The 25,023-nt window shown below is 45.2% G+C and overlaps 1 protein-coding gene and 1 non-coding gene across 2 annotated transcripts; one reads left to right on the top strand and one right to left on the bottom strand.

Annotated features, from left to right (window-relative positions):
* Window positions 1-651: 651 nt before the first annotated feature.
* On the bottom strand, window positions 652-15,918 carry KPNA2 (karyopherin subunit alpha 2). The gene is made up of 11 exons (XM_039475811.2): window positions 15,782-15,918; window positions 14,124-14,221; window positions 13,830-13,967; window positions 8,908-8,996; window positions 6,576-6,844; window positions 6,274-6,368; window positions 5,912-6,175; window positions 5,191-5,424; window positions 4,755-4,937; window positions 1,853-2,002; window positions 652-988 (listed from the first exon to the last, which is right to left on the bottom strand). The coding sequence occupies exons 2-11, from the start codon at window positions 14,196-14,198 to the stop codon at window positions 896-898; spliced, it is 1,590 nt and encodes a 529-aa protein (XP_039331745.1). The 5' UTR covers window positions 14,199-14,221; window positions 15,782-15,918; the 3' UTR covers window positions 652-895.
* Window positions 15,919-23,886: 7,968 nt separating this feature from the next.
* Window positions 23,887-23,959, top strand: TRNAR-CCG (transfer RNA arginine (anticodon CCG)). The gene has a single exon. It is a non-coding gene; the product is annotated as a tRNA-Arg (tRNA).
* Window positions 23,960-25,023: the final 1,064 nt, after the last annotated feature.

Here is a 25,023-nt window from a genome sequence, read left to right on the forward strand (position 1 = left end):
AAGCATGGTGGCTCACTTCTGTAATCCCAGCACTTTGGGAGGCCGAGGTGAGCAAATAACCTGAGCTCAGGAATTTGAGACCAGCCTGATCAACATGGTGAAACCCCATCTCTATCTACTAAATATGCAAAAATTAGCCAGGCATGCCTGTAATCCCAGCTACTCAGGAGGCTGAGGCAGGAGAATCACTTTAGCCTGAGAGGCGGAGGTTGCAGTGAGCCAAGACTGTTCCACTGCACTCCAGCCTGGGCAACAGAACGAGACTCCGTATTAAAAAAAACAAACAAGCAAACAAAAAAAACAAAATAATGTGGACCCTCACCAACTAAACTGGGTACTTTTCCAGGTGATGCCAATGTGTGGCTACGATTTTACCTTGGAATCCCATTCAGCCTTCAAGTTTGGGAGGAATTAATTCCACTTGTAGCTCCAGGATAAATTTATGATTAAATTTAACATTTTTAAGCCCATCTCCCTGGCCAAGGAGACTTAAAGAGACACTGGCTGAGGGTTTCTGGAAAATTTTATTCATACTTCTAAAAAACTGCAACCAGGACTGCCTCTGATTAATTGCATCAGTTTGCATAGATTATCCTTCACTTGCAACATTAAAGGTCCCAAATTAGAAAGCAATACATAGGCACGGTGAAGTAAAGGGTGGGTTTTAATGTTTATTTACAGGAGGCTGCCAAGGTATGAAATTCCACATAGAAGTAAGAAATGTAGCCAGAGGACAAGCTTCATACAGTATGTACAGTTGGAACTGTTCAAGTATAGTTTCAGTGTAAAAAGTGCTACAATAACAAACCACATTTATAAAGAGTTCTTCGTAGAGAAACAGGAAGACAAAATACCAAACATAGTACACAACAGATTTATACCTCAGCTACATGATCTAAAAGTTAAAGGTCCCAGGAGTCCCATCCTGAACTTGGAAGGTATAGCCTTCAGAGGTAGTTTCTGGCACAACATTTTGATCTTCCTCTTCCTGGAAATATATTAAAAAATAAATATAAAAACAATATAAATATTCCAAGCCGCAGCCTACCTAAAAGTCTGTATTTAATATTTAGATCTTGATCTGCATATTATACCTTTAATCCTGTATGATACTCTAATATCTGACACAGGGAAGGGAGGGTCTCTGAAAACGTTGCCAATTCATGAGTGCCTGGGGAGTTGTGGGGGCAGGGGATAAGGAATGCTACTACAGTAACAGAAAAAGGCTGAGATTCTTTTTCTTCTCCAACTGTCAATTTTCAATTGGAAAAGAGTGCCTATTAAATAGGCCCAGAGCATGGTGGTGGGTTTGGCCTACTTCTCGATCACCTCCTGCAATGACATCCATAAACTTTTTCTCAAAATATTCTAAGATTCTCAAGGCTGTTCATTTGAAACTAATCCGGTTACTTTTAAAATCTCAGTTTAAAGATTTTATTGGCTGGGTGTGGTGACTCACGTCTGTAATCCAAGAACTTTGGAGGCCAAGATGGGCAGATCACCTAAGGTCGGGAGTTCAAGACCAGCCTGACCAACATGGTGAAACCCCGTCTTTATAAAAAAAAAATAAAAAGATTTTATTACCACCACGCCAAACATCAGAGGGGCAAATAAGTACATTATGTCTTACACACACTGATACTTTGCTATATTTAACAAAGATATGAGGCTTTGTTTTTTTGGTTGTTTTGAGACAGAGTCTTGGTCTGTTGCTCAGGCTGGAGTGAAGTGGCATGATCTCAGTTCACTGTAACCTTAAGGCTCATTTTTAAAAGTATGAGGGAAAAAATGGCTCAAGGCCTTGACTTTACATGTTTCCAAGTTGTTACTAATATTACCATCCATTACTCACCTCTACAGAGAAATACTTCTCAATTAAGTTTAATGAAGCCTTATACACAGATTCATTTTCATGGTTTTGCAGAGCTTCAATTTTGTCTAAGCCTCCACATTCTTCAATCATTATACTAAGTTTCTCAGTTTCACCTAGTTTCTCAGCAGCCTAAAAAAAAAAATTGCAAGTTTACTAGCATATACTCTGAATGTTTTAAAAAAATGACATCAATAATTTGAAGACTGATATGTCAGGCAGAATTAAGCACCTAACAGTTCCTTCAACAAGCATTATCATAGTTTTATGTCCGTTTTATATTTTGTTGAAACTTAATGTGACTGGATCTATACTTGCTCTTAGCACTGCTTCACCTGGAGCCTTCAACCAGAGATCTTACCATCAATAGCTCTCAACTTTTTCCACGTATCATAACATGGGAAACTTCTAAAACACTACATTCCGGTTCAACTGGTCTGCTATGGAAACAGGGGCTTATTGTTTTGTTTGTTTTTTGAGACGGAGTTTCGCTCGTTACCTAGGCTGGAGTGCAATGGCGCGATCTCGGCTCACCGCAACCTCCGCCTCCTGGGTTCAAGCAATTCTCCTGCCTCAGCCTCCCGAGTAGCAGGAACTACAGGCGCGCGCCACCATGCCCAGCTAATTTTTTTATTTTTAGTAGAGACAGGGTTTCACCTGTTGACCAGGATGGTCTCGATCTCTTGACCTCGTGATTCACCTGCCTCGGCCTCCCAAAGTGCTGGGATTATAGGCGTGAGCCACCGCGCCCGGCCTGGGGCTTACTGTTTTGTAAAGCATCCTATGTCATCACAAGGTTTAGTCAAGGTGTCTAAGGGCAAAGATGGCCTATGGAGTGCTCAACTAAAATGTCCCCAACCGGAATGTGTGTTGGTACTAAGATTTACTGGGCATAAGGAATGGTATGTAGATTAGTTTTTAACTTTTCAACTTTTAAGAGATACATAAACCAGGCGCAGTGGCTCACGCCTGTAATCCCAGCACTCTGGGAGGCTGATGTGGGTTGATCCGAGGTCAAGAGATCAAGACGATACTGGCCAACATGGTGAAACCCGGACTCTACTAAAAAATGCAAAAATTAGCTGGGCATGGTGGCGCATGCCTATAGTCCCAGCTACTCAGGAGGCTGAGGCAGAATTGCTTCAACCCAGGAGGCAGAGATTGCAGTGAGCAGACATTGCGCCACTGCACTCCAGCCTGGAAGCTGGCAACACAGCAAGACTCTGTCTCAAAAAAAAAAAAAAAAAAAAAACAAAACCATAAATATCTATAAATAAAATAACAAACTTGCTTCAAAATAATTTAGAGGATTAGATGAAGAGAAGAAGAAATGCTGGTCATATATTGACAAATTTTTTTTTTTTTTTGAGACGGAGTTTCGCTCGTTACCCAGGCTGGAGTGCAATGGCGCGATCTCGGCTCACCGCAACCTCCGCCTCCTGGGTTCAGGCAATTCTCCTGCCTCAGCCTCCTGAGTGGCTGGGATTACAGGCATGAGCCACCATGCCCAGCTAATTTTTTGTATTTTTAGTAGAGATGGGGTTTCACCATGTTGACCAGGATGGTCTCGATCTCTAGACCTCATGATCCACCCGCCTCGGCCTCCCAAAGTGCTGGGATTACAGGCTTCAGCCACCGCGCCCGGCCTGACAAATTATTTATACACAGTGACAGATAATGCCAGCATCCATTACTGTACGCTCAACTTCTATATGTAAAAATCTCTAGAATCCAAAGTTGATGAGTAGGGCTTACCTACCACCTACCTACTATGACAAAGTATCATATACTGATATGCTTGGATCAATTAGAGATGGAACCAGAAGAAAAATATAATTAAGTCATTCAAATTTTTTTTTTTTTTGAGACAGAGTTTCACTCTTTCACTCAGGCTGGAGTAAAGTAGCGCAATCTCGGCTCACTGCAACCTCACCCTCCCGGGTTCAGGTGATTCTCCAACCTCAGCCTCAAGAGTGGGGACTATAGGTGCCAGCCACCACGCTCAGTTAATTTTTGTACTTTTAGAAGAGATGGAGTTTTGTCATGTTGGCCAAGCTGGTCTCGAACTCCTAACCTCAGGTGATCCACCCACTTTGGACTCCCAAAGTGCTAGGATTACAGGTGTGACCCACCAAGCCCCGCCAAATTTAATTTCACCAGGCTGGGCGCAGTGGCTCACGCCTGTAATCCCAGCACTTTGGGAGGCTGAGGCGGGTAGATCACAAGGTCAGGAGATCAAGACCATCCTGGCTAACACAGTGAAACTCCGTATTTTAAAAAAAATTTAATTTCACCAAAATGCAGTATGAAATTGGGAAATTAAATCAACCAAGTAAATAGGTGTGATGAGTTCACATAAGGGCCTGACTTTGATTCAGGTCACATCATCCACCTGTCATTTTTTTTTTTTTTTTTTTTTTTGAGACAGAGTTTTGCTCTTGTTACCCAGGCTGGAGTGCAATGGCGCGATCTCGGCTCACCGCAACCTCCGCCTCCTGGGTTCAGGCAATTCTCCTGCCTCAGCCTCCTGAGTAGCTGGGATTACAGGCACGTGCCACCATGCCCAGCTAATTTTTTGTATTTTTAGTAGAGACGGGGTTTCACTATGTTGACCGGGATGGTCTCGATCTCTTGACCTCGTGATCCACCCGCCTCGGCCTCCCAAAGTGCTGGGATTACAGGCTTGAGCCACCGCGCCCGGCCTGTCATCTCTTTTATACCTTTTATAATACCTGCCGTATTTTTAATCAAAGGTGTGGCCCACATAAACAGGCTTTCTGATTCTGTGGTTTACTAGTGAGTAAACTTACAGCTGCCCTCCTCCAGGTCTAAATAGTAAACCGATTACAAGTCCAAATCCAAACAAAGCCTTGATAGGACTTACCTGAAAGATATTTGAAATGGCATCCAGGATAACCAGAATAATCTTGGTATCTTTTGCAGTTAAAAGGTTCATCAACGGTTCTATTACGCCACAATGAACAAGGTACACAATCTGTTCAACTGTTCCACCACTGGTATAGTTGGTCACAGCCCATACAGCTTCCTTTTGTGTCTTAAAATCTGCCTATTACACATAAGAAAATGGTTTTATTTCAGAACAGTTGCACAAATAATATTCCAAGAGTACTTTTTCACAAAAACAATGACTGAAAAGTACCAAGTGAAACCTTATGTGAAAGAGGTTGGTGGGTATTTTTCTGCAGAGGACTACAAGTAGAATCCAGGATTCCTTCCCATTAAAAATCTTATCAAGCAGAGCTCTGTATAATAAACACTAAAAAAAAAAACACCTTGATTAAACCCTAAGACTTCGTTACCTTAGAAAGAACACTGACAAGGAATGGGACTAATCCATGATTCACAACTTGCTGTATCTGGTCCTGACGGCCAGCTGTGATGTTTGACATTGTCCATGTAGCTTCCTTCTGAATGTTAGTTTTGGGGTTGGTGAGCAGGCTGGGAAAGATTGCAAGCGCTCCTGCATCGATCACAACCTGAGTCTGCTCATCTGTACCAGTGACAATATTCCCTATGGCTCGTAGTGCAGGAGTCTGAAAAGAAAAAAATGTTGATGCTGGTTACCGTATTTTTTTTTTCCAGCACTTTAGAAATTCTATACCCTAACAGTTTTGACAAGAGGTCCATCATAGCCTGAAATAGGCAATATTTCATATTAGTATCAACTGATTATGCCTTTTTTTTTTTTTTTTTTTAGATAAGACTCACCTAGGCCGGAGTGCAATGGTGTGATCTTGGCTCACTGCAACCTCCACCTCCCAGGTTCAAGCAATTCTCCTGCCTCAGCCTCCCAAGTATAGCTGGGATTACAGGCGCGTGCTGCCATGTCCGGCTAATTTTTTTTTTTTTAGTAGAGACAGGGTTTCACCATGTTGTTCAGCTGCTCTCTAACTCCCGACCTCAGGTGATCCACCCACCTCGGTCTCCCAAAGTGCTGGGATTATACAGGCGTAAGCCACTGCACCCAGCCCTGATCATGCTTCTTATACTTATGTCCTAATCTAAAAGTAAGTAACTTACCACAATTGGCAATTCAGAAGCTCCTAGAAGCTTCACAAGTTGGGGCACAACTCCTGTTTTCACGACCATGTCAATTCGTTCATTTGGACCATCAGTAAGGTAGGAAATAGCCCAGCAAGTATCTGCTAATACTTCTGGATCATCATGATGCAGGAGCCGAACTAAGGTAGGAAGAATCTGCTCAACAGCATCTAACGGGGGTGCAGGATTCTTGTTGCGGCAAAGATTTGAAAGTGTCCAGGTAAGATTACGTAAGTAACCACACTGGGGAAGAAGAAATAAGCAATGAGAGATTCTGTCTTTTGAGAAGATGGGGGAAACTGGAATGAAGAAGAGCGTAACTACTTATAGTAGTAACTTACCGCCAAAGATGACATATCAGGAACTGCAAGAAGAGCCAAGAGTGGGTCAACTGCACCGTATTTAATAACCAAGTCTCGGAACACTGAGCCATCACCTGGAAAAAAAAAAAAGGCAAGATTAATTTCTATTACCTTGTCCAGCACTATCAACGTTCAATGACTGAATGCACCACCTTCATTCCTAATAAGGGCTTGAAAGCAAGCTCAAAACTTGACAAAGTCACTATTACTTACAGCAAGGCCTTTCTTCCAACTCATTACACTTACACACATTCAATCAAAAGAACTTCAAGTCCAAGTACCTGCAATGTTTCCTAGAGCCCATACAGCTTGTTCACTGATGTGAGCATGGGGAGATGCCAACAGAGAAATGAATGCTGGGATGGCACCTCCATCTACCACAGCCTTGGTTTGTTCTGATGTCCCAGAAGCAATGTTAGTGAGTGCCCAAGCAGATTCAAACTGAATGGGACTACAATCACTTCTGCCCAAGAAGGATACAAATTTTGGAATCAAACCAGCCCGGATTATGTTGTCTATGGGGGGCTGTTTTTCTCTAGAAAGTAGTTTCCTAAAGGGGAACAAAGAGATAAATAAAAGTTGAAGGAGTTTATGTAAAAACCAATTTAAAATGCAATTCAAGACTTTACAACTTCAGACAACCTTTTATGTAAATCACTAAATGCTGAGACATTCTAGAATCTAAGAGAAGCTGAAAAGATTACTTGCATGGTGCTATACATGTGCTATAATTAACTACCATTTTTCCAAAAAATAATACATATTACCCTCCTCTACATCACTGCAGAAATCTACTACAGATCTTGTCCCTTTTTTTGGGCGGGACAATCTCACTCTGTCACCCAGGCTGGAGTGCAGTGGTTTGATCTTGGCTCACTGCCACCTCTGCCTCCTGAATTCAAGTGATTTTTGTGTCTTAGCCTCCTGAGTAGCTGGGACTACAGGGGCCCACCACCATGCCCAGCTCATTTTTGTATTTTTTTTTTTTTGAGACGGAGTTTCGCTCTTGTTACCCAGGCTGGAGTGCAATGGCGCGATCTCGGCTCACCGCAACCTCCGCCTCCTGGGTTCAGGCAATTCTCCTGCCTCAGCCTCCTGAGTAGCTGGGATTACAGGCACGTGCCACCATGCCCAGCTAATTTTTTGTATTTTTAGTAGAGACGGGGTTTCACCATGTTGACCAGGATGGTCTCGATCTTTTGACCTCGTGATCCACCCGCCTCGGCCTCCCAAAGTGCTGGGATTACAGGTTTGAGCCACCACGCCCGGCCGATTTTTGTATTTTTAATAGAGATGGGGGTTTCACCCTATTGGCCAGGTCAATCTCAAACTCCTGACCTTGTGATCCGCCTGTTTCGGCCTGACAAAATGCTGGGATTACAGACGTGAGCCACCACATCAGCCTGATCTTGTCTCTTTTTTATAAAAACTTTTGACAGCCGGCGCGGTGGCTCAAGCCTGTAATCCCAGCACTTTGGGAGGCCGAGGCGGGTGGATCACGAGGTCAAGAGATCGAGACCATCCTGGTCAACATGGCGAAACCCCGTCTCTACTAAAAATACAAAAAATTAGCTGGGCGTGGTGGCGCGTGCCTGTAATCCCAGCTACTCAGGAGGCTGAGGCAGGAGAATTGCCTGAACCCAGGAGGCGGAGGTTGCGGTGAGCCAAGATCGCGCCATTGCACTCCAGCCTGGGTAACAAGAGCGAAACTCCGTCTCAAAAAAAAAAAAAAAAAACTTTTGACAATATAACAGCGTTATACTCTCATTGTTAACTGAATCTGTGTCTCCCTAATAGTTGTGGTTAAGCACTTTTTTTTGTTTAAGCACAGGATCTTACTCCACCCAGGCTTGAGTGCAAAGTGCAATGCCACGATCACAGATCACTGCAGGCTTGACCTCCTGAGATCAAGTAATCCTCCTATCTCAGCCTCCTTAGTAGCTGGGACTACAAGTGCGCAGCACCACACAAGGGTAATTGTTTTTATTTTTTGTAGAGACAGTCTCATCCTGTTGCCCAGGCTGGTCTCAAATTCATGGGCTCAAGTAACCCACCCCTTGGTCCCTTAAAGTGCTGGGATTACAGGCACGAGTCACTGCACACAGCCTAGAACTTTTTAATGATTATTTACCATTAAAATTTGTTCTTCCGCACACTGTCAAGCTATAGAAATTATTAATTCTTTCTATTATATCATAAATATTTGTGTATGGTGGGAGATAAAAGTGAAATTATGCTTATATCCTAAATGGATCTATCATTCTAAACAGGTGTCTCAATCCCACTTACTATTCATTTCTTCCTTTCACTGCCAGTAACTTGAAACATTACTTTGATAAAAACTTTATGGTCAGGTGCAAGGGCACACACCTGTAGTCCCAGCACTTCAGAAGGCTGAGGTGAGAGGACTGCATGAACCCAGGCATTCAAGACCAGCCGGGGCAAAATAGCAAGGCCTCCCACTCATAAATTAATAAACAAAAAACACTGGTTTATGACTAACTAGCCTAATCTTTCCTTACACTATCTTGTCTGTCCCTTCCTGCCAAAAAAAAAAAAAATCTAAAAACACGAATTTATTAGGTAACCCATGCTATTGCAGACAAGACATACCTGGCAGCTTGAGTAGCTTGGAGCTGATTTTCCACGTTGTTGCTATTTATCCCTTTGACAATGTCATCAACAGACCAATTTACAGTGCCCTAAAAGAGTAACAAAATTTTGCACATTAAAATTAAATGCAAACAATAAAATCTACACTTACCACTGTGAAGGCAAGAAGGCAAGTATAAACATTAGGCTTATAGCCAGCCACTAAAAAATTGGCCCTACATTTAATTTTACCTGTTAAATATTCATTATTTTATATGTAGAACATTTTCCAAACTTGGTGTCATGACTCACTGGAGTCTCAAGTTATGGAATAGCCAAGTGTTTTAGTGTTTTATCACTAAAAAAAGGTAGCTTTGAACAATTTAAAAAACGAACTAGAAGGCCAGGCACAGTGGCTCACACCCGTAATCCTAGGACTTTGGGAGGCTTAGGAGGGAGGATAGCTTGAACTCAGGAGTTCAAGACCAGCCTGAGCAACATAGTGAGACCTTCTCCCCTACACAAAATTTATATATATAGATATCCAAGTATGGTGGTGTGCACCTGTCACCACCCAAGACCTTTTCTCAAAAAAAACAATAATAATAATAATCAGAGCAGACTGAAGATTATTCCTATATTAGTCTCAATCACTTGCGTTCAGATATACTTTTGAGGGAGAAAGACATGGTTATAAGCAATGCTCTGAGAATTTGCATATCTAATTTTATAACCTATGTATTTCTACAGTTGAGTGTTGTTACAAATATAAATGTTTTCTGTTTGGCAGGGTGCAGTGGCTCACGCCTGCAATCCCAGCACTTTGAAAGGCTGAGGCGGGCAGATGGGCCAATATGGTAAAACCCGTCTCTGCTGAAAATACAAAAATTAGCTGGGTGTGGTGTCAGGTGCCTCTAGTCCCAGCACTCAGAAGGCTGAGGCAGGAAAACTGCTTGAACCTGGGAGGTGGAGGCTGCAGTGGTGAGCCAAGATCGCACCACTGCACTCCAGCCTGGGCAACAGAGTGAGACAGAATCTCCAAAAATAAAAAGCAAAAAATAGCAAGACTGTTGGGTGCGGTGGCTCACGCCTGTAATCCCAGCACTTTGGGAGGCTAAGGCAGGTGGATCACCTGAGGTCAGGAGTTCGAGACCAGCCTGACCAACATGGTGAAACCTCGTCTTTTAAAAAAAAAAAAAAATTAGCAAGACATGGTAGTGGGCTCCTGTAATCCCAGCTACTCAGGAGGCTGAGGCAGGAGAATTGCTTGAACCTGGGAGGCAGAGGCTGCAGTGAGCCGAGATTTTGCCACAACATACTCCAGCCTGGGCAACAGAGCAAAATCTATCCCCTCTTAAAAAAAAAAAAAAATGAGCCGGGCGCGGTGGCTCAAGCCTGTAATCCCAGCACTTTGGGAGGCCGAGGCGGGTGGATCACAAGGTCAAGAGATCGAGACCATCCTGGTCAACATGGTGAAACCCCGTCTCTACTAAAAATACAAAAAACTAGATGGGCATGGTGGCACGTGCCTGTAATCCCAGCTACTCAGGAGGCTGAGACAGGAGAATTGCCTGAATCCAGGAGGCGAAGGTTGCGGTGAGCCGAGATTGCGCCATTGCACTCCAGCCTGGGTAACTAGAGTGAAACTCTGTCTCACCAAAAAAAAAAAAAAAAAAAAAAATGTTGGCCAGGCACAATGACTCATGCTTTTAATCCCAGCACTTTGGGAGGCCAAGGCAGGCAGATCACCTAAGGTCAAGAGTTTGAGACCAGCCTGACCAACATGGAGAAATTCTGCCTCAACTAAAAATACAAAACTAGCTGGGTAGGGTGGCGCATGCCTGTAATCCCAGCTACTTGGGAGGCTCAGGCAGGAAATTCGCTTGAACCCAGGAGGCGGAGGTTGGAGCAAGCCAAAATCAAGTCATTATACTCCTGAGCAACAACAGTGAAGCTCTGTCTCAAAAAAAGTTTTATGTTGGGAATCACAGTAGAAATGAGGTTTGAGAATCAATGCTACCAGAAATTTTAAGACAGTATCCCTGTCTTTCTAGGAGCTTGCAACCTAACAGAGAAAATGTGACCAGTAGACAAACAGCATAAAACAAGTGGTAAACAAATGGGTAGTAACACAGTAGTTACTACCCATTTTGGGTACAGAACCAGGGCGCTAGAGAATCCTGTGAAAGGGGTGTCTTTCCTGCTAGGCTAATGAGTGCTACAGGAGAAGATGAGTTTTGAGTATTAATACCCTAGAAATAGAACATAGGCAGTATTCAATGAAAAAAAAAGAAGATAAATGCATAGTGCTAAAGTAAGCATAATGTGGCTGGGCCTGGTGGCTCACACCTGTAATCCCAGCACTTTGGGAGCCCAAAATGGGTATATCACCTGAGGTCAGGAGTTCAAGACAAAAGAAAAAAAAAAAAAAATAGGCCGGGCATGGTGATGGTGTCTCATGTCTGTAATCCTAGCATTTTGGGAGGCTGAGGCAAGCGGCTCACCTGAGGTTGGGAGTTCAAGACCAGCCTGACCAACGTGAAGAAACCCCATCGCTACTAAAAATACAAAATTAGCAGGATGTGGTGGCACATGCCCATAATCCCAGCTACTTGGGAGACTGAGGCAGGAGAATCACCTGAACCTGGGAGGCGGAGGTTTTAGTGAGCCAAGATTGCGCCATTACACTCCAGCCAGGGCAACGTGAGCCAAATCGTCTCAAAATCAAAATTAGTCGGGCATGGTGGCATACACCTGTAATCCCAGCTACTCAGGAGGTTGAGGCACAAGTATTGCTTGAACCCAGGAGGTGAAGGTTGCAGAGAGCCGAGATCATGCCACTGCACTCCAGCCTGGGCAACAGAACGAGACTGCCACAAGGAGGAAAAAAACAACAACAGCATATTGTGAGAAAAAGATGTAGGCAAGTGCTCAGGTACGAAAGATAAATCTGAAAATCTAAGCCACCTACTTTATGAAGGCCTTCCTGGAGTATGGATTTTTATTTTTAGAGACAGGGTCTCACTCTGTCACCCAGCATGAAGTGCAATGGTACAATCATAGCTCACCGCAGCCTCAAAATCCTGGGCTCCAGTGATCCCTCTGCCTCAGCCCCCTGAATACTTAGGATTAAAGGCCTGCATCACCATACTCGGCTAACTTTTTATTTCTTGTAGAGACAGGGTCTTGCTATGTTGCCTAGGGGAGGCTCAAACTCCTGGCCTCCAGTGATCCTCCCAGTTTGGCTTCCCAAAGTGCTGGAATTACAGGTGTGAATTCCAGCTGGAGTATGTATTAATTTTTTATTTTTATTTTTCTTGAAACAGAGCTTCACTCTTGTTGCCCAGGCTGGAGTGCAATGGTGCAATCTCGGCCCAAGGTAACCTCTCCCTCCCAGGTTCAAGCAATTTGGAGTATGGATTTTGAGGAGAGAAAACACATATCTAAAGCAGTACTTCAGGAAAAATTTCAGGAAAATAGTATATGGCACAAAAAGAAGAAAATGGTAAATTAGGAGGCCACTGTAAATATTTCAGGAGGAAAATCCTGAGCAAAGCCAGTGACATTTACAAAAAAAGAGAATACCAAAAAAGGCAGAAATAAACCAGATATGGGACACGTGTGGTGACTCATGCCTGTAATCGCAGCACTTTGGGAGGCTGAGACAGGTCAGGAGTTCAAGACCAGCCTGGCCAACACGGTGAAACTCTGTCTCTACTAAAAATACCAAAATTAGTCAAGCATGGTGGAGCTCACCTGTAATCCCAGCTACTCAGGAGGCTAAGGCAGAATCGCTCAAACCCAGTAGGCGGAGGTTGAGCAAGACTCTGTCTCAGGGGAATAAAAAAGAGCGAGCGAGCCGGGCGAGGTGGCTCAAGCCTGTAATCCCAGCACTTTGGGAGGCCGAGGCGGGTGGATCACGAGGTCAAGAGATCGAGACCATACTGGTCAACATGGTGAAACCCCATCTCTACCAAAAATACGAAAAAATTAGCTGGGCATGGTGGCGCGTGCCTGTAATCCCAGCTACTCAGGAGGCTGAGGCAGGAGAATTGCCTGAACCCAGGAGGCGGAGGTTGCGGTGAGCCGAGATCGCGCCATTGCACTCCAGCCTGGGTAACCAGAGTGAAACTCCGTCTCAAAAAAAAAAAAAAAAAAGAGCGAGCGAGAGAAAGAGAAATAAACCAGAAACTAGTTGGTTCTGGACACACTGGTCAGATCAAGGTACCCAGCTAGTAGCTAGAAATGCAGGGAAGTCTGAAGGAAGGTCAGAGCTAAAGGAAGATCTTAAATCGGCTTCAGTGGATTACAGGAGGCAGGAAAGAAGACAATTACTAATTTTGAACAGAGAAAAAGATTTTCTTTTTTTTTTTTTGAGACAGAGTTTCGCTTATTACCCAGGCTGGAGTGCAATGGCGTGATCTTGGCTCACCGCAACCTCCGCCTCCTGGGTTCAGGCAATTCTCCTGTCTCAGCCTCCTGAGGAGTAGCTGGGATTACAGGCACATGCCAGCATGCCCAGCTAATTTTTTGTATTTTCAGTAGAGATGGGGTTTCACCATGTTTACCAGGACGGTCTCAATCTCTTGACCTCGTGATCCACCCGCCTCGGCCTCCCAAAGTGTTGGGATTACAGGCGTGAGCCACCACGTCCGGCCCAGAAAAAGATTTTCACAGATTCTTAAAGTCATAAGACTAGAAACGTTGGCCAAGTGTAGTGGCTCACACCTGTAATCCTAGCACTTTGGAGGCCAAGGCAGGCGGGATCACCTGAGGTTGGGAGTTCAAGACCAGCCTGACCAACATGACAAACCCTGTCTATAAAAAAAAAAAAAAAAAAAAAAAAAAAGACTAGAAATGTTAAGTTTACTTGAATTTCTCAGAAAAGTCCCTACTGATTTTCTGAATTTAATGTAACTCATAAACTAAAACATATTTTTTACCTGGTTGTTGCGGTTTTCCTGCAGTGGAGAAGTAGCATCATCAGGAAATGAGCTTACATTTCTCCTCTTCAGCATCTGATCATCCTTCTTAGCTTTCCTCAGCTCCACATTGACTTCTATTCTGCGACGCCTCATTTCCTTGAGAAAAAATAACATGGTGTTTCACCTATCGCATCAGTTTCTGTTGCTAAGTGGGGCCATTTTCTTAAAAAAAAAAAATCCCTACATTTTTACCCCTTGCCAAATGTCTTCCCATTTAAACACCACCACAGGAAAGCAACAGAAGGTACTCACTGTACTGTCTTTTCCCTTGTTCTTGAATCTGTTAAGACGGGCAGCTGGTGTATGTGCATTCTCATTGGTGGACATGGTTATGAGACAAAGGGAGAAAGCTAAAAGATGGAGAAAGAGAACGATATTTCCTTTATCATTTTCCTTTGTCGGTAACAGTACCAAATAAGAATTATCAATTATCTACTGAATCCAGATGTCTATACTTGATAAAGGGATCATCATGTTTTCAGCACTATGAAATAGTTTTAGCCAAAGGATAACTGCCCCTCCTTCCCTCTGAAGAACTGAGACTTCCCGGAGCAGGACTGTCCATCAGAAACTGAATGCAAGCTATATTAATTTAAACTTCCTAGCAGCCGTATTTTTAAAAAGGCAAAAAGAAACAAGTGAAACTAATTTTAATAATGTATTTTACTTAACCAATACATCCAAATGGTATTTTTTTTTTTTTTTTTTTTTTTTTGAGATGGAGTTTCGCTCTTGTTACCCAGGCTGGAGTGCAATGGCGCGATCTCGGCTCACCGCAACCTCCGCCTCCTGGGTTCAGGCAATTCTCCTGCCTCAGCCTCCTGAGTAGCTGGGATTACAGGCACGCGCCACAATGCCCAGCTAATTTTTTGTATTTTTTTTTTTTAGTAGAGACGGGGTTTCACCATGTTGACCAGGATGGTCTCGATCTCTTGACCTCGTGATCCACCCGCCTCGGCCTCCCAAAGTGCTGGGATTACAGGCTTGAGCCACGGCGCCCGGCCCCAAATAGTATTTTAAGGTTATCAATATATAAAATAATTGAGATCTTTTTCATACTCCATCTTTGAAATCTTTTGTGTACTTTAAGCTTTCAGCGTATTTCAATTCGGACTAGCCACATGTGTCCACGGTTTCTGACAGTCCGGCTCTAAACTCCAGAGTCCAGAACCGAGTTAACTTACAGCTAAAAATCCTGTGCTAAGGCAATACATTCAGATCCTCAGGAGGGTCTCCCTACTTGACCGTGTTTACATGGCCAAAATGGGTGCACTCTCCACCTTCGAAAATCAAATATAAATTTTCTTCATCATTACACTATGGTCAACACTAAGAATGCAGTGCCGGATCTCGCATATTTAATTTGCATTTCAAGGGACTTGGAGAGAATGCAAGTAATTAAGATGACATCAGCTGTGCGTCATTCAGAAGACGACAAAAGTCAAAGCTCTCCTTACAATTTGCTATCTTTGCTTTCATTACGCTCGCCTACGACTTGGTGGCAAAGCCACCGCGGGGCCTAGGTATTAGAGACGGTGCTCCCAACTGCCACCCCCAGCCCCAGCCCCAGCCCCAGCCCCAGCCCCAGCCCCTACTACGGGGAAGATGCAACGAGAACGGGGGAGGTAAGGCCAGGGCCGCCACGAGACATCCTGGGACATTCGCCCTCTGGCTGGCTCCGATTCTACCGGCCGCGAAGCTTTAAAGCCTCCGATGCCGTTTGCAGAGCGTCGGCGTCCTAAGAAACTCAGCCGCCTCGTCAACGAACACCGCCCCCGAGGCCTAGTCAACGCGGGAGGCAGAGCCAGGCCCGGCGTGGCCCCGGGGCCTCCCTACCCCCATCCACAAGGCGAACGTTGCCCGCGGGCCAGCCGTTAGCGCTCTGGAAGGGCCGCCGGCTGAGTCTGTACCTGCGAAGCGGGCCCGGGCTTCCACAGGAGGCTTAAGCGGGGATCCGCGGCTGTAGGGAGGCTGCGCTACAAGCGACCACCTCGACTCAGCTCAAAGACCGTGTGGCTCGTGCCGCCGGCCGGCGCAATTTAAATTTCCCGGTGACTCCGCATTCCGATTGGCTGGTTCGAGCCTAAGCTGTATGTCCATTGGCGAATTTGAAAAACACGTTGGGAGGGGAGGGGGTCATAGGGCTTAGGGGAAAAAAAAAAAAAAAAAAAAAAAAAAAGGAGGATGACATCGCGAGATGAGGGAGCGGCCCTGCAATCCTGGAGTGCCCGCAGGGCAGAGCGGGAAGACTCCATATCCCGGCATGCAGCGCGAGGTGGGCGGTTCCCTGGACCATTCGCGTTTCCTCGGGATTGAAGCTTGTTTGGTCCTTGGGCGTTTTCCTGGGCGACAGCCTTAAGCAGATACTACACAATGATTCTCAAAGTCATTATTTTAAAAAAATCTTTATTGTTGATCTTCATGAAAGGAAAAAATGATAATTAGTAAATAATCTTTATAGAAAAACTTATTGCTTTGCATTTTCTTCCCATTAGGACACCGAATGAACTTGGCGGGGGTTTCTGGCCACTATGGGCGGGAGGATTTGTTACCTTTTTTAGTTTAGGTTTTCTTTTTTCTTTGATTGCATCGTAAAAGACTGTATAGAATCCGTAAATAAGGTAACAAAAGGATTTTTATGCCGCTTTCTCCAGACACTCAAGTTTTTTATTTTTAAATAATTTCAAATGCAGAAGAATTGCAAATCCTTATCCAGATTTGCCAAATGTTATTTTGCCACATTTACTATTGCTCTTTCTATATATATATATGTATACATACACACCTGTGTACATATATGTTACTTTTTGAAACATTTGAAAGTTTCAGAATCATGTCCCTTTTCCTCTATTTCACAGTGTATCTCCTAAGAAAAGGCATTCTCTTCTATAACCACACTGCAATCACCAAATTCAGAAAAACTGAAATTTCATGCTGTTGTCTCCTCAAGTTTTTTCAATTGTTCCAGTAATATTCTGTGCTGTATGTTCCACATTTCTGAATTGTGCATATTTTGCCATATGTTTAAACAAACCAAAAAAAGATGGGACCGGGACCGGGCCCGGTGGCTGACGCCTGTAATCCCAGCACTTTGGAAGGCCAAGGCGGGCGGATCACAAGGTCAGGAGTTCGAGACGACTGACCAACATGGTGAAACCTTGTCTCTACTAAAACTACAAAAAATTGGCCGGGCGCGGTGGCTCAAGCCCGTAATCCCAGCACTTTGGGAGGCCGAGGCGGGTGGATCACGAGGTCGAGAGATCGAGACCATCCTGGTCAACAAGGTGAAACCCCGTCTCTACTAAAAATACAAAAAGTTAGCTGGGCATGGTGGTGCGTGCCTGTAATCCCAGCTACTTAGGAGGCTGAGGCAGGAGAATTGCCTGAGCCCAGGAGGCGGAGGTTGCGGTGAGCCGAGATCGCGCCATTGCACTCCAGCCTGGGTAACAAGAGCGAAACTCCGTCTCAAAAAAAAAAAAAAAAAAAACTACAAAAAATTAGCCGGGCATGGTGGCACGCGCCTGTAATCCCAGCTACTCAGGAGGCTGAAGCAGGAGAATCGCTTGACCTGGGTGTCTGGGGTTGCAGTGATCACGCCATTGCACTCCAGCCTGGGTGACAGAGTGAGACTCCATCTCAAATAATAATAATAATAAAACAAAGATGGACAACAGAGCATCAGGATTATGGACCATTTTTGTTTCTAAAAGATTAGATTTTGGAAAAGTTGTAATGGTTTATTTCTTACTATAAATAAATTCAAACAGCAACTTTGTCCATTCTTGCAGTCATTAATGCCAGCCTCCTTCATTGTATCGCAGCCAAAGTTCAGAAGGAATTGTACCTACTCTTAATCAGCATAATCCCATCCCCCTAAATGCAAGAATGTGGAATGAATTCACCCTAAACCAATCACTGTGGGACATTCTCTTGGCTACTGAGAATGGTTCAGGGGCAGGCACATGACCTAAATTCATCCAGTTGTGCAGCCTGTGCCTTTTGTTTACTGGTTGGACGTAGGAAAGCAGCCTCTGTTCTGAGCTGAGGGATGTAAGTCCTAGAAATTTGAATAAGAAAACTGTAGGGAAACCTTGAGAGTTCTGACCTACAGCCTGCTCTGTCTCTGAAGGTTTGCAATTATGTGATCTGATACACATTTCTCTTGTATTGTCGAGTTTCTTCTCTCTTTTTTTTTTTTTCCCCAAGACAGGGTGTGGCTATGTTGCCCAGGCTGGAGTGGAGTGGCACGATTTCAGCTGACTGTGACCTCTGCCTCCTGGGCTGAAGCCATCCTCCCACCTCAGCCTCCCAAATAGCTGGGACTACAGGTGCATATCACCATGTCCAGATAATTTTTGTATTTTTTGTAAAAGCAAAGTTTCACTATTTTGCCCAAGCTGGTCTTGAACTCCTGAGCTCAAGCAATCCACCTGCCTTGGCCTCCCAAAGTGATAGGATTACAGGCCTGAGCCACCATACCCAGCCAGGTTGAGTTTCTTTTGCTTGAAAATACTGAGTATTATGTGCCCCAAAATGTTCTAAGTGTTTACCATATATTAATACAGTTGATCTTCACAACTGTGAGGTAGTACTGTTATCTGCTCTATTTCACAAAAGAGAGCACTGAATCACAGTGTTTATGTAACTTGTTCTGGGTTACACAGCCAGTAAATCACAAAGACTGGATTCAGCCATAAGCAGTCTGGTTCCAGGATCTGTGTTCTGAACCACTATTTTGTACTTAAACCTAAAAACAACCTAAAACAGAAGTATAATGCCCAAAATTGGCTTTGAAAGATACAATGTAGCCAGGCATGGTGGCTCATGCCTGTAATTGCAACACTTTGGAAGGCTGAGGTGGGCAGATCATCTGAGGTCAGGAGTCTGAGACCAGCCTGGTCAACATAAGGAAACCCCGTCTCTAATAAAAACACAAAAAATTAGCCGTGTATGGTGGCAGGCACCTGTAATCCCAGCTACTCGGCAGACTGAGGAAGGAGAATCACTTGAACCTGGGAGGCAGAGGTTGCAGTGAGCCGAGATTGTGCCATTGCACTCCATGCCTGGGCAATTCCCTTTCAAAAAAACAAAAAGACTAGCCTGACCAACATGGCAAAACCCCATCTCCACTAAAAATACAAAAAAATTAGCCAGGCGTGGTGGTCCCAGCTACTCAGGAGGCTGAGGCACAAGAATTGCTTAAACCTGGGAAGTGGAGGTTGTAGTGAGCCGAGGCAACAGTAAGAGACTCCATCTCAAGAAAAAAAAAAAAAGCCCCATCATTATCATTGCAACAAAGTTTTAGCTCTATTTCCACTAACATAGTCTGCTTGGGTTACCACAACAAAGTACCACAGGCTGGGTGGCTTAAATAACAAACAAGTTATTTTTCTCACAGTTCTGGATCAGAAAATCTGAGATAAGGGTGCCAGAGTGGTCAGTTTCCAGGAAGGGCCCCTCTCTTGGAGTCCAGATGACCATCATCTCATTGGGTGCTAGCATGATCTCTTCATTTGAGCACAGAGAAGGGAGAGTGAAAGCTCTCTGATGTCTCTTCTTAAAAGGGCATTAATCTCATCATGAGGGCCCCATCCTCATGAATTCATCTCAACTTCCCAAAGGCCCTATCTCCAAATACTATCATACTGGGAGTCAGGTTTTCAACAAATGAATTTTTTTTTTTTTTTTTTTTTTGAGACGAAGTCTCGCCCTGTCACCCGGGCTGGAGTGCAATGGCACAATCTTAGCTCACTGCAACCTCCCCCTCCTGAGTTCACGTGAGTCTGCTGCCTCAGCTCCCCAAGTAACTGGAATTACAGGCATGCGCTACCATGCCTGGCTAACTTTTTGTATCTTTAGTAGAGACAGGGTTTTACCATGTTGGCCAGGCTGGTCTCGAACTCCTGACCTCGTGATCCACCCACCTTAGCCTCCCAGAGTGCTGGGATTACAGGCATGAGCCACCACACTCAGCCCAACATATAAATTTTTGAGGGGGATGCAAAATTCAGTTCATAATATGCATTTACCAGCTGGGCAACATAGCAAGATGCCCTCCCCCCAACCACTGTCTGTACAAAAAAATTAAAAATTAGCCAAGGCCAGGAGTGGTGGTTCATGCCTGTAATCCCAACACTTTGGGAGGCTGAGGCAAGTGGATCACTTGAGGTCACAAGTTTGAGACCAGCCTGGCCAAGATGGTAAAACCCTGTCTCTACTGAAAATTCAAAACTTAGCCAGGCCAGGCACAGTGGCTCACGCTTGTAATCCCAGCCCTTTGGGAGGCCGAGGCAGGTGGATCACCTGAGGTCAGGAGTCCAAAACCAACCTGGCCAACATGGTGAAAGCCTGTCTCAACTAAATATGCAAAAATTAGCCGGGCATGGTGGTTTATGCCTGTCATCCCAGCTACTCGGGAAGCTGAGGATTACAGGCATGACCCACCACGCCCGGCAAACCCCTACTTTTTAAAAAAATATAAATCACCTATTCTCAGGTATTGCTTTATGACAACACAAAATGGACTAACACACAGCTCTGAAGGAAAGTAAGTAGTAAAACTCCCTTACAATCCACAATTTTTTTTTTTTTTTTTTTTGAGACAGAGTCTTGCTCTGTTGACAGGCGCCAGGCTGGAGTGCAGTGGCACGATCTCCACTCACTGCAACCTCCGCCTCCCGGGTTCAGGCAATTCTCCTGCCTCAGCCTCCTGAGTAGCTGGGACTACAGGTGCACACCACCACAACCAGCTAAGTTTTATATTTTTAGTAGAGACAGGGTTTCACCATGTTTGCCAGGATGGTCTCGATCTCTTGACCTCGTGATCCACCTGCCTCGGCCTCCCAAAGTGCTGGATAATCCACACATTTTATCTTGATTAGACCCTAGTGGGCAGAACCTTGAAGCATGCAGCTGGTACACATTTTTCTGAAAGGGCAGATATCCTGAGGTGAGAATTTATACTGATTCCCAAACAGTGAAAACCAGTTTGGCTGGATGGTTGGTATAAGGGTCATTAATTATTTATGTTGCCCAGCAGATATGCACACTTCTATTAAGAGAGTAATCTCTAACTTTTCTGCAGTAGCACTCACCCACACCAGTCCATGTGGTTGGATAAGGTTGTATAGAGTCAACCTTATACCCTGGGTGAACTCATGCGCCAACATGCCCAGCTAATTTTTTTGTATTTTTAGTAGAGACGGGGTTTCACCATGTTGACCAGGATGGTCTCGATCTCTTGACCTCGTGATCCACCCGCCTCGGCCTCCCAAAGTGCTGGGATTACAGGCTTGAGCCACTGTGCCTGGCTATAATTTTTTTTTTAAAGACAGGGTTTCATCATGTTGGTCAGGCTGGTCTTGAACTCCCGACCTCAGGTGATCTGCCCACCTTGGCCTCCAAAGTGCTTGGATTACAGGCGTGAGCCACCGTGCCCGGCCCTAATTTCTTTTTTTTTTTTTTTTTTTTTTTTTTGAGACGGAGTTTCGCTCTTGTTACCCAGGCTGGAGTGCAATGGCGCAATCTCGGCTCACCGCAACCTCCGCCTCCTGGGTTCAGGCAATTCTCCTGCCTCAGCCTCCTGAGTAGCTGGGATTACAGGCACGCGCCACCATGCCCAGTTAATTTTTGTATTTTCAGTAGAGACGGGGTTTCACCATGTTGACCAGGATGGTCTCGAACTCTTGACCTCGTGATCCACCCGCCTCGGCCTCCCAAAGTGCTGGGATTACAGGCTTGAGCCACCGCGCCCGGCCAATTTCTTTTTTTTTTTTGAGATGGAATCTTGCTCTGTCACCAGGCTGGAGTGCAGTGGAGCAATCTTGGATCACTGCAACCACCTTCTCCCCAGTTCAAGTGATTTTCCTGTCTCAGCCTCCCAAGTAGCTGGGATTACAGGCACCTGCCATCATGCCTGGCTAATTTTTGTATTTTAATAGAGAAGGGGTTTCACCATGTTGGCCAGGCTGGTCTTGAACTCCTGACCTCATGTGATCCACCCACCTCAGCCTCCCAAACCTCAGCCTCCCAAAGTGCTGGGATTACAGGCGTGAGCCACTGCGCCTGGCTGCAAAGTACCTTTACATTGAAATCAGTGGGTCCCAGTCTTTGGTTTCTTTTAAACCTCTAACCCCTAATCAAGACACTTCTGAAAGCAGAGCTATCTCTGGGCTTTTTTTTTTTTTTTTTGAGACAGTCTTGCTCCACCATCCCAGGCTGGATCTTGGCTCACTGCAAACTCCACCTCTCAGGTTCCAAGTGATTTTCCTGCTTCAGCCTTCCAAGCAGCTGGGATTACCGGCACCTGCCACCTCACCTAGCTAATTTTTGTATTTTTAGTAGAGACAGAGTTTCGCCATCTCTACTAGAGTTGGCCAGGGTGGTCTGGAACTCTTGACCTCAGGTGATCCATCGGCATCAGCCTCCCAAAGTGCTGGGATTATAGGCATGATCCACCGTACCTGGCCTTAACCTTTAAGTTATTATTATTATTATTATTATTATTATTTTGAGACGGAGTTTCGCTCTTGTTACCCAGGCTGGAGTGCAATGGCGCGATCTCACCTCACCGCAACCTCTGCCTCCTGGGTTCAAGCAATTCTCCTGCCTCAGCCTCCTGAGTAGCTGGGATCACAGGCACGTGCCACCATGCCCAGCTAATTTTTTGTATTTTTAGTAGAGACGGGGTTTCACCATGTTGACCAGGATGGTCTCGAGCTCTCGACCTTGTGATCCACCCGCCTCGGCCTCCCAAAGTGCTGGGATTACAGGCTTGAGCCACCGTGCCCGGCACTATTATTATTATTTTTAGAGACAGGGTCTTGCTCAGTCACCCAGGCTGGAGTGCAGTCGCTAGATTGTAGCTCACTGCAGCCTTTCAGGCTCAAGCAATTCTCCTGCCTCAGCCTCCCTAGCAGCTGGGATTACAGGCGCACACCACAACACCCGGCTATTTTCTTTGCACTTTTAGTAGAGAGGGGATTTCACCATGTTGGCCAGTCTGATCTCGGACTGCTGACCTCAGGTGATCCGCCCACCTCGGCCTCCCAAAGTGCTGGGATTACTGGCATGAGCCACCATGCACGCCGGCTTACCCACAGTTCATACAAACTTGTGAAGAAGTGTTATGTGTCGAAGAAAAATGAAACTGTATAGTGTAAAAACCACAAATGCAGCATCTTTGCATGCAACAAGCATAGATACTGTGCATGGCACCAGAAAGTCTCTAAATCATTACTCAAAACTTATCTTCAGGATGTTGGTGAACATCTTACTATTTGCATTTAGGGACCTTGTTATGTTCATTTTCCCTTCATTCCAGAGGGAAGGGTCAGGCGGAGGAAAACGGCTGAGGGTGAAGGGCCGTAGGGACAGAGGGCAGATCTGAAGTTCTCGTGAGGTGGTAAAGCCCGTTCACTCAGGAGCCCAACAGTTCCCAGCACATAACAGGTTATGACATTAATCTCTGCTGAATAAACGCAGGAAAGAAAAGAGAAGACAGGGACAAGAAGGTTGGCGGGAGAGGGAGGTGCGGAAGGATCTCGCGATCTGCAGCTGCTCCCAACGCCGCCTGCACTGCGGGAAGTCCGGGGAACTTTGTAAAACGAAGGCGCCCAGGTTCCCCCTAAGTCAACCGAACTAGAATGGGATGGGGCAGGCACCGGAACCTTGTTGAAAGTTCCCCAGGTGAGGCCAATGGACAACCAGAGTTAAGAACTTTCGGAGAAGAACCCGACAGGAAAGCTAGCGTCCAAACCCGGCAGCTTAGATGTCACGCAGTCACCCGGCCGAAGGACGCTGAAGGTCCGGAGTCGCCGCGGTTGTTCCGGACCCACGGCGCAGGCGCGCGGGAGGCGGTGGACGGGGTCGGCGACGCAAAAAGGCGCAGGCGCGCGCCGCTGCCGCTGGGACGGCTGCTAAATCCCTGGCCGCTCTGCGCGAGACCGCTGCGCGTGGGCGGGGCATGATGATGCCATTGCGTAAGGAGAGGGTGTGAGAAGCCGGATCTTGTGGTGACCCAGTGGCCTAATGGATAAGGCATCAGCCTCCGGAGCTGGGGATTGTGGGTTCGAGTCCCATCTGGGTCGCACGTAATTAGTTTTGGTGGAAGAAAAGACGGTGATTGGTTACTAGAATAAAAAAATGGCTCTTTCGGTGCTCGGCAGCGATCGTTCGCCAATTACATCACGAAGAAAAGGTGCTTTTGAGAGTTTTTAAAACGCTGTCACCGAATGGGTTAAAAAATGCTGTTAGATCCAGTTTTCGGAAGAACAGTAGGGTGATTATAGATAATGAGAATTTACTGTATATTTCTTTTTTTTTTTTTTTTTTTGAGACGGAGTTTCGCTCTTGTTACCCAGGCTGGAGTGCAATGGCGCGATCTCGGCTCACCGCAACCTCTGCCTCCTGGGTTCAGGCAATTCTCCTGCCTCAGCCTCCTGAGTAGCTGGGATTACAGGCACGCGCCACCATGCCCAGCTAATTTTTGTATTTTTAGTAGAGACGGGGTTTCACCATGTTGACCACGTTGGTCTCGATCTCTTGACCTCGTGATCCACCCGCCTCGGCCTCCCAAAGTGCTGGGATTACAGGCTTGAGCCACCGCGCCCGGCCTTGTATTTCTTTTTTATTTTATTATTATTTATTTTTTATTCACTCAATATGCCTATATACTGTATATTTCAAAATAACTAGAAGAAAAGATTAGAAATGCTCCTAATACAAAGAAATGATCAGTGCTTGAGGTGACAGTCATCCCAATTACCCTGATTTGATCATTACAAATTATACGAATGTAACACAGTAGTATCACATTACCCCGAGTGGGGTGGCTCACACCTGTAGTTTCAGCTCTTCAGGAAGCCAAGGCGAGAGGATCACTTGAGTCCGGGAGTTTGAGACCAGCCTGGGCGACATAAGGAGATGACACTCCCCACAGCCCCCAACCTCCCCAGAAAAAGAATTTTAAAATTAGCAGTGAGCTATAATATGATTGGGCCACTGCACTCCAGCCTGGGTAATACATTGAGCGAGACCCTGTTTAAAAACAAACAAAATTAAAATCGATATCAAATATCAATCCTTTTTTTTTTTTTTTTTTTTTTTTTTGAGACAGAGTCTTGCTCTGTTGTCATGCTGGAGTACAGTGGTG

The sequence above is a fragment of the Saimiri boliviensis genome, chromosome 17 (assembly GCF_048565385.1).
Source record: "Saimiri boliviensis isolate mSaiBol1 chromosome 17, mSaiBol1.pri, whole genome shotgun sequence".
Lineage (NCBI taxonomy): Eukaryota > Metazoa > Chordata > Mammalia > Primates > Cebidae > Saimiri > Saimiri boliviensis.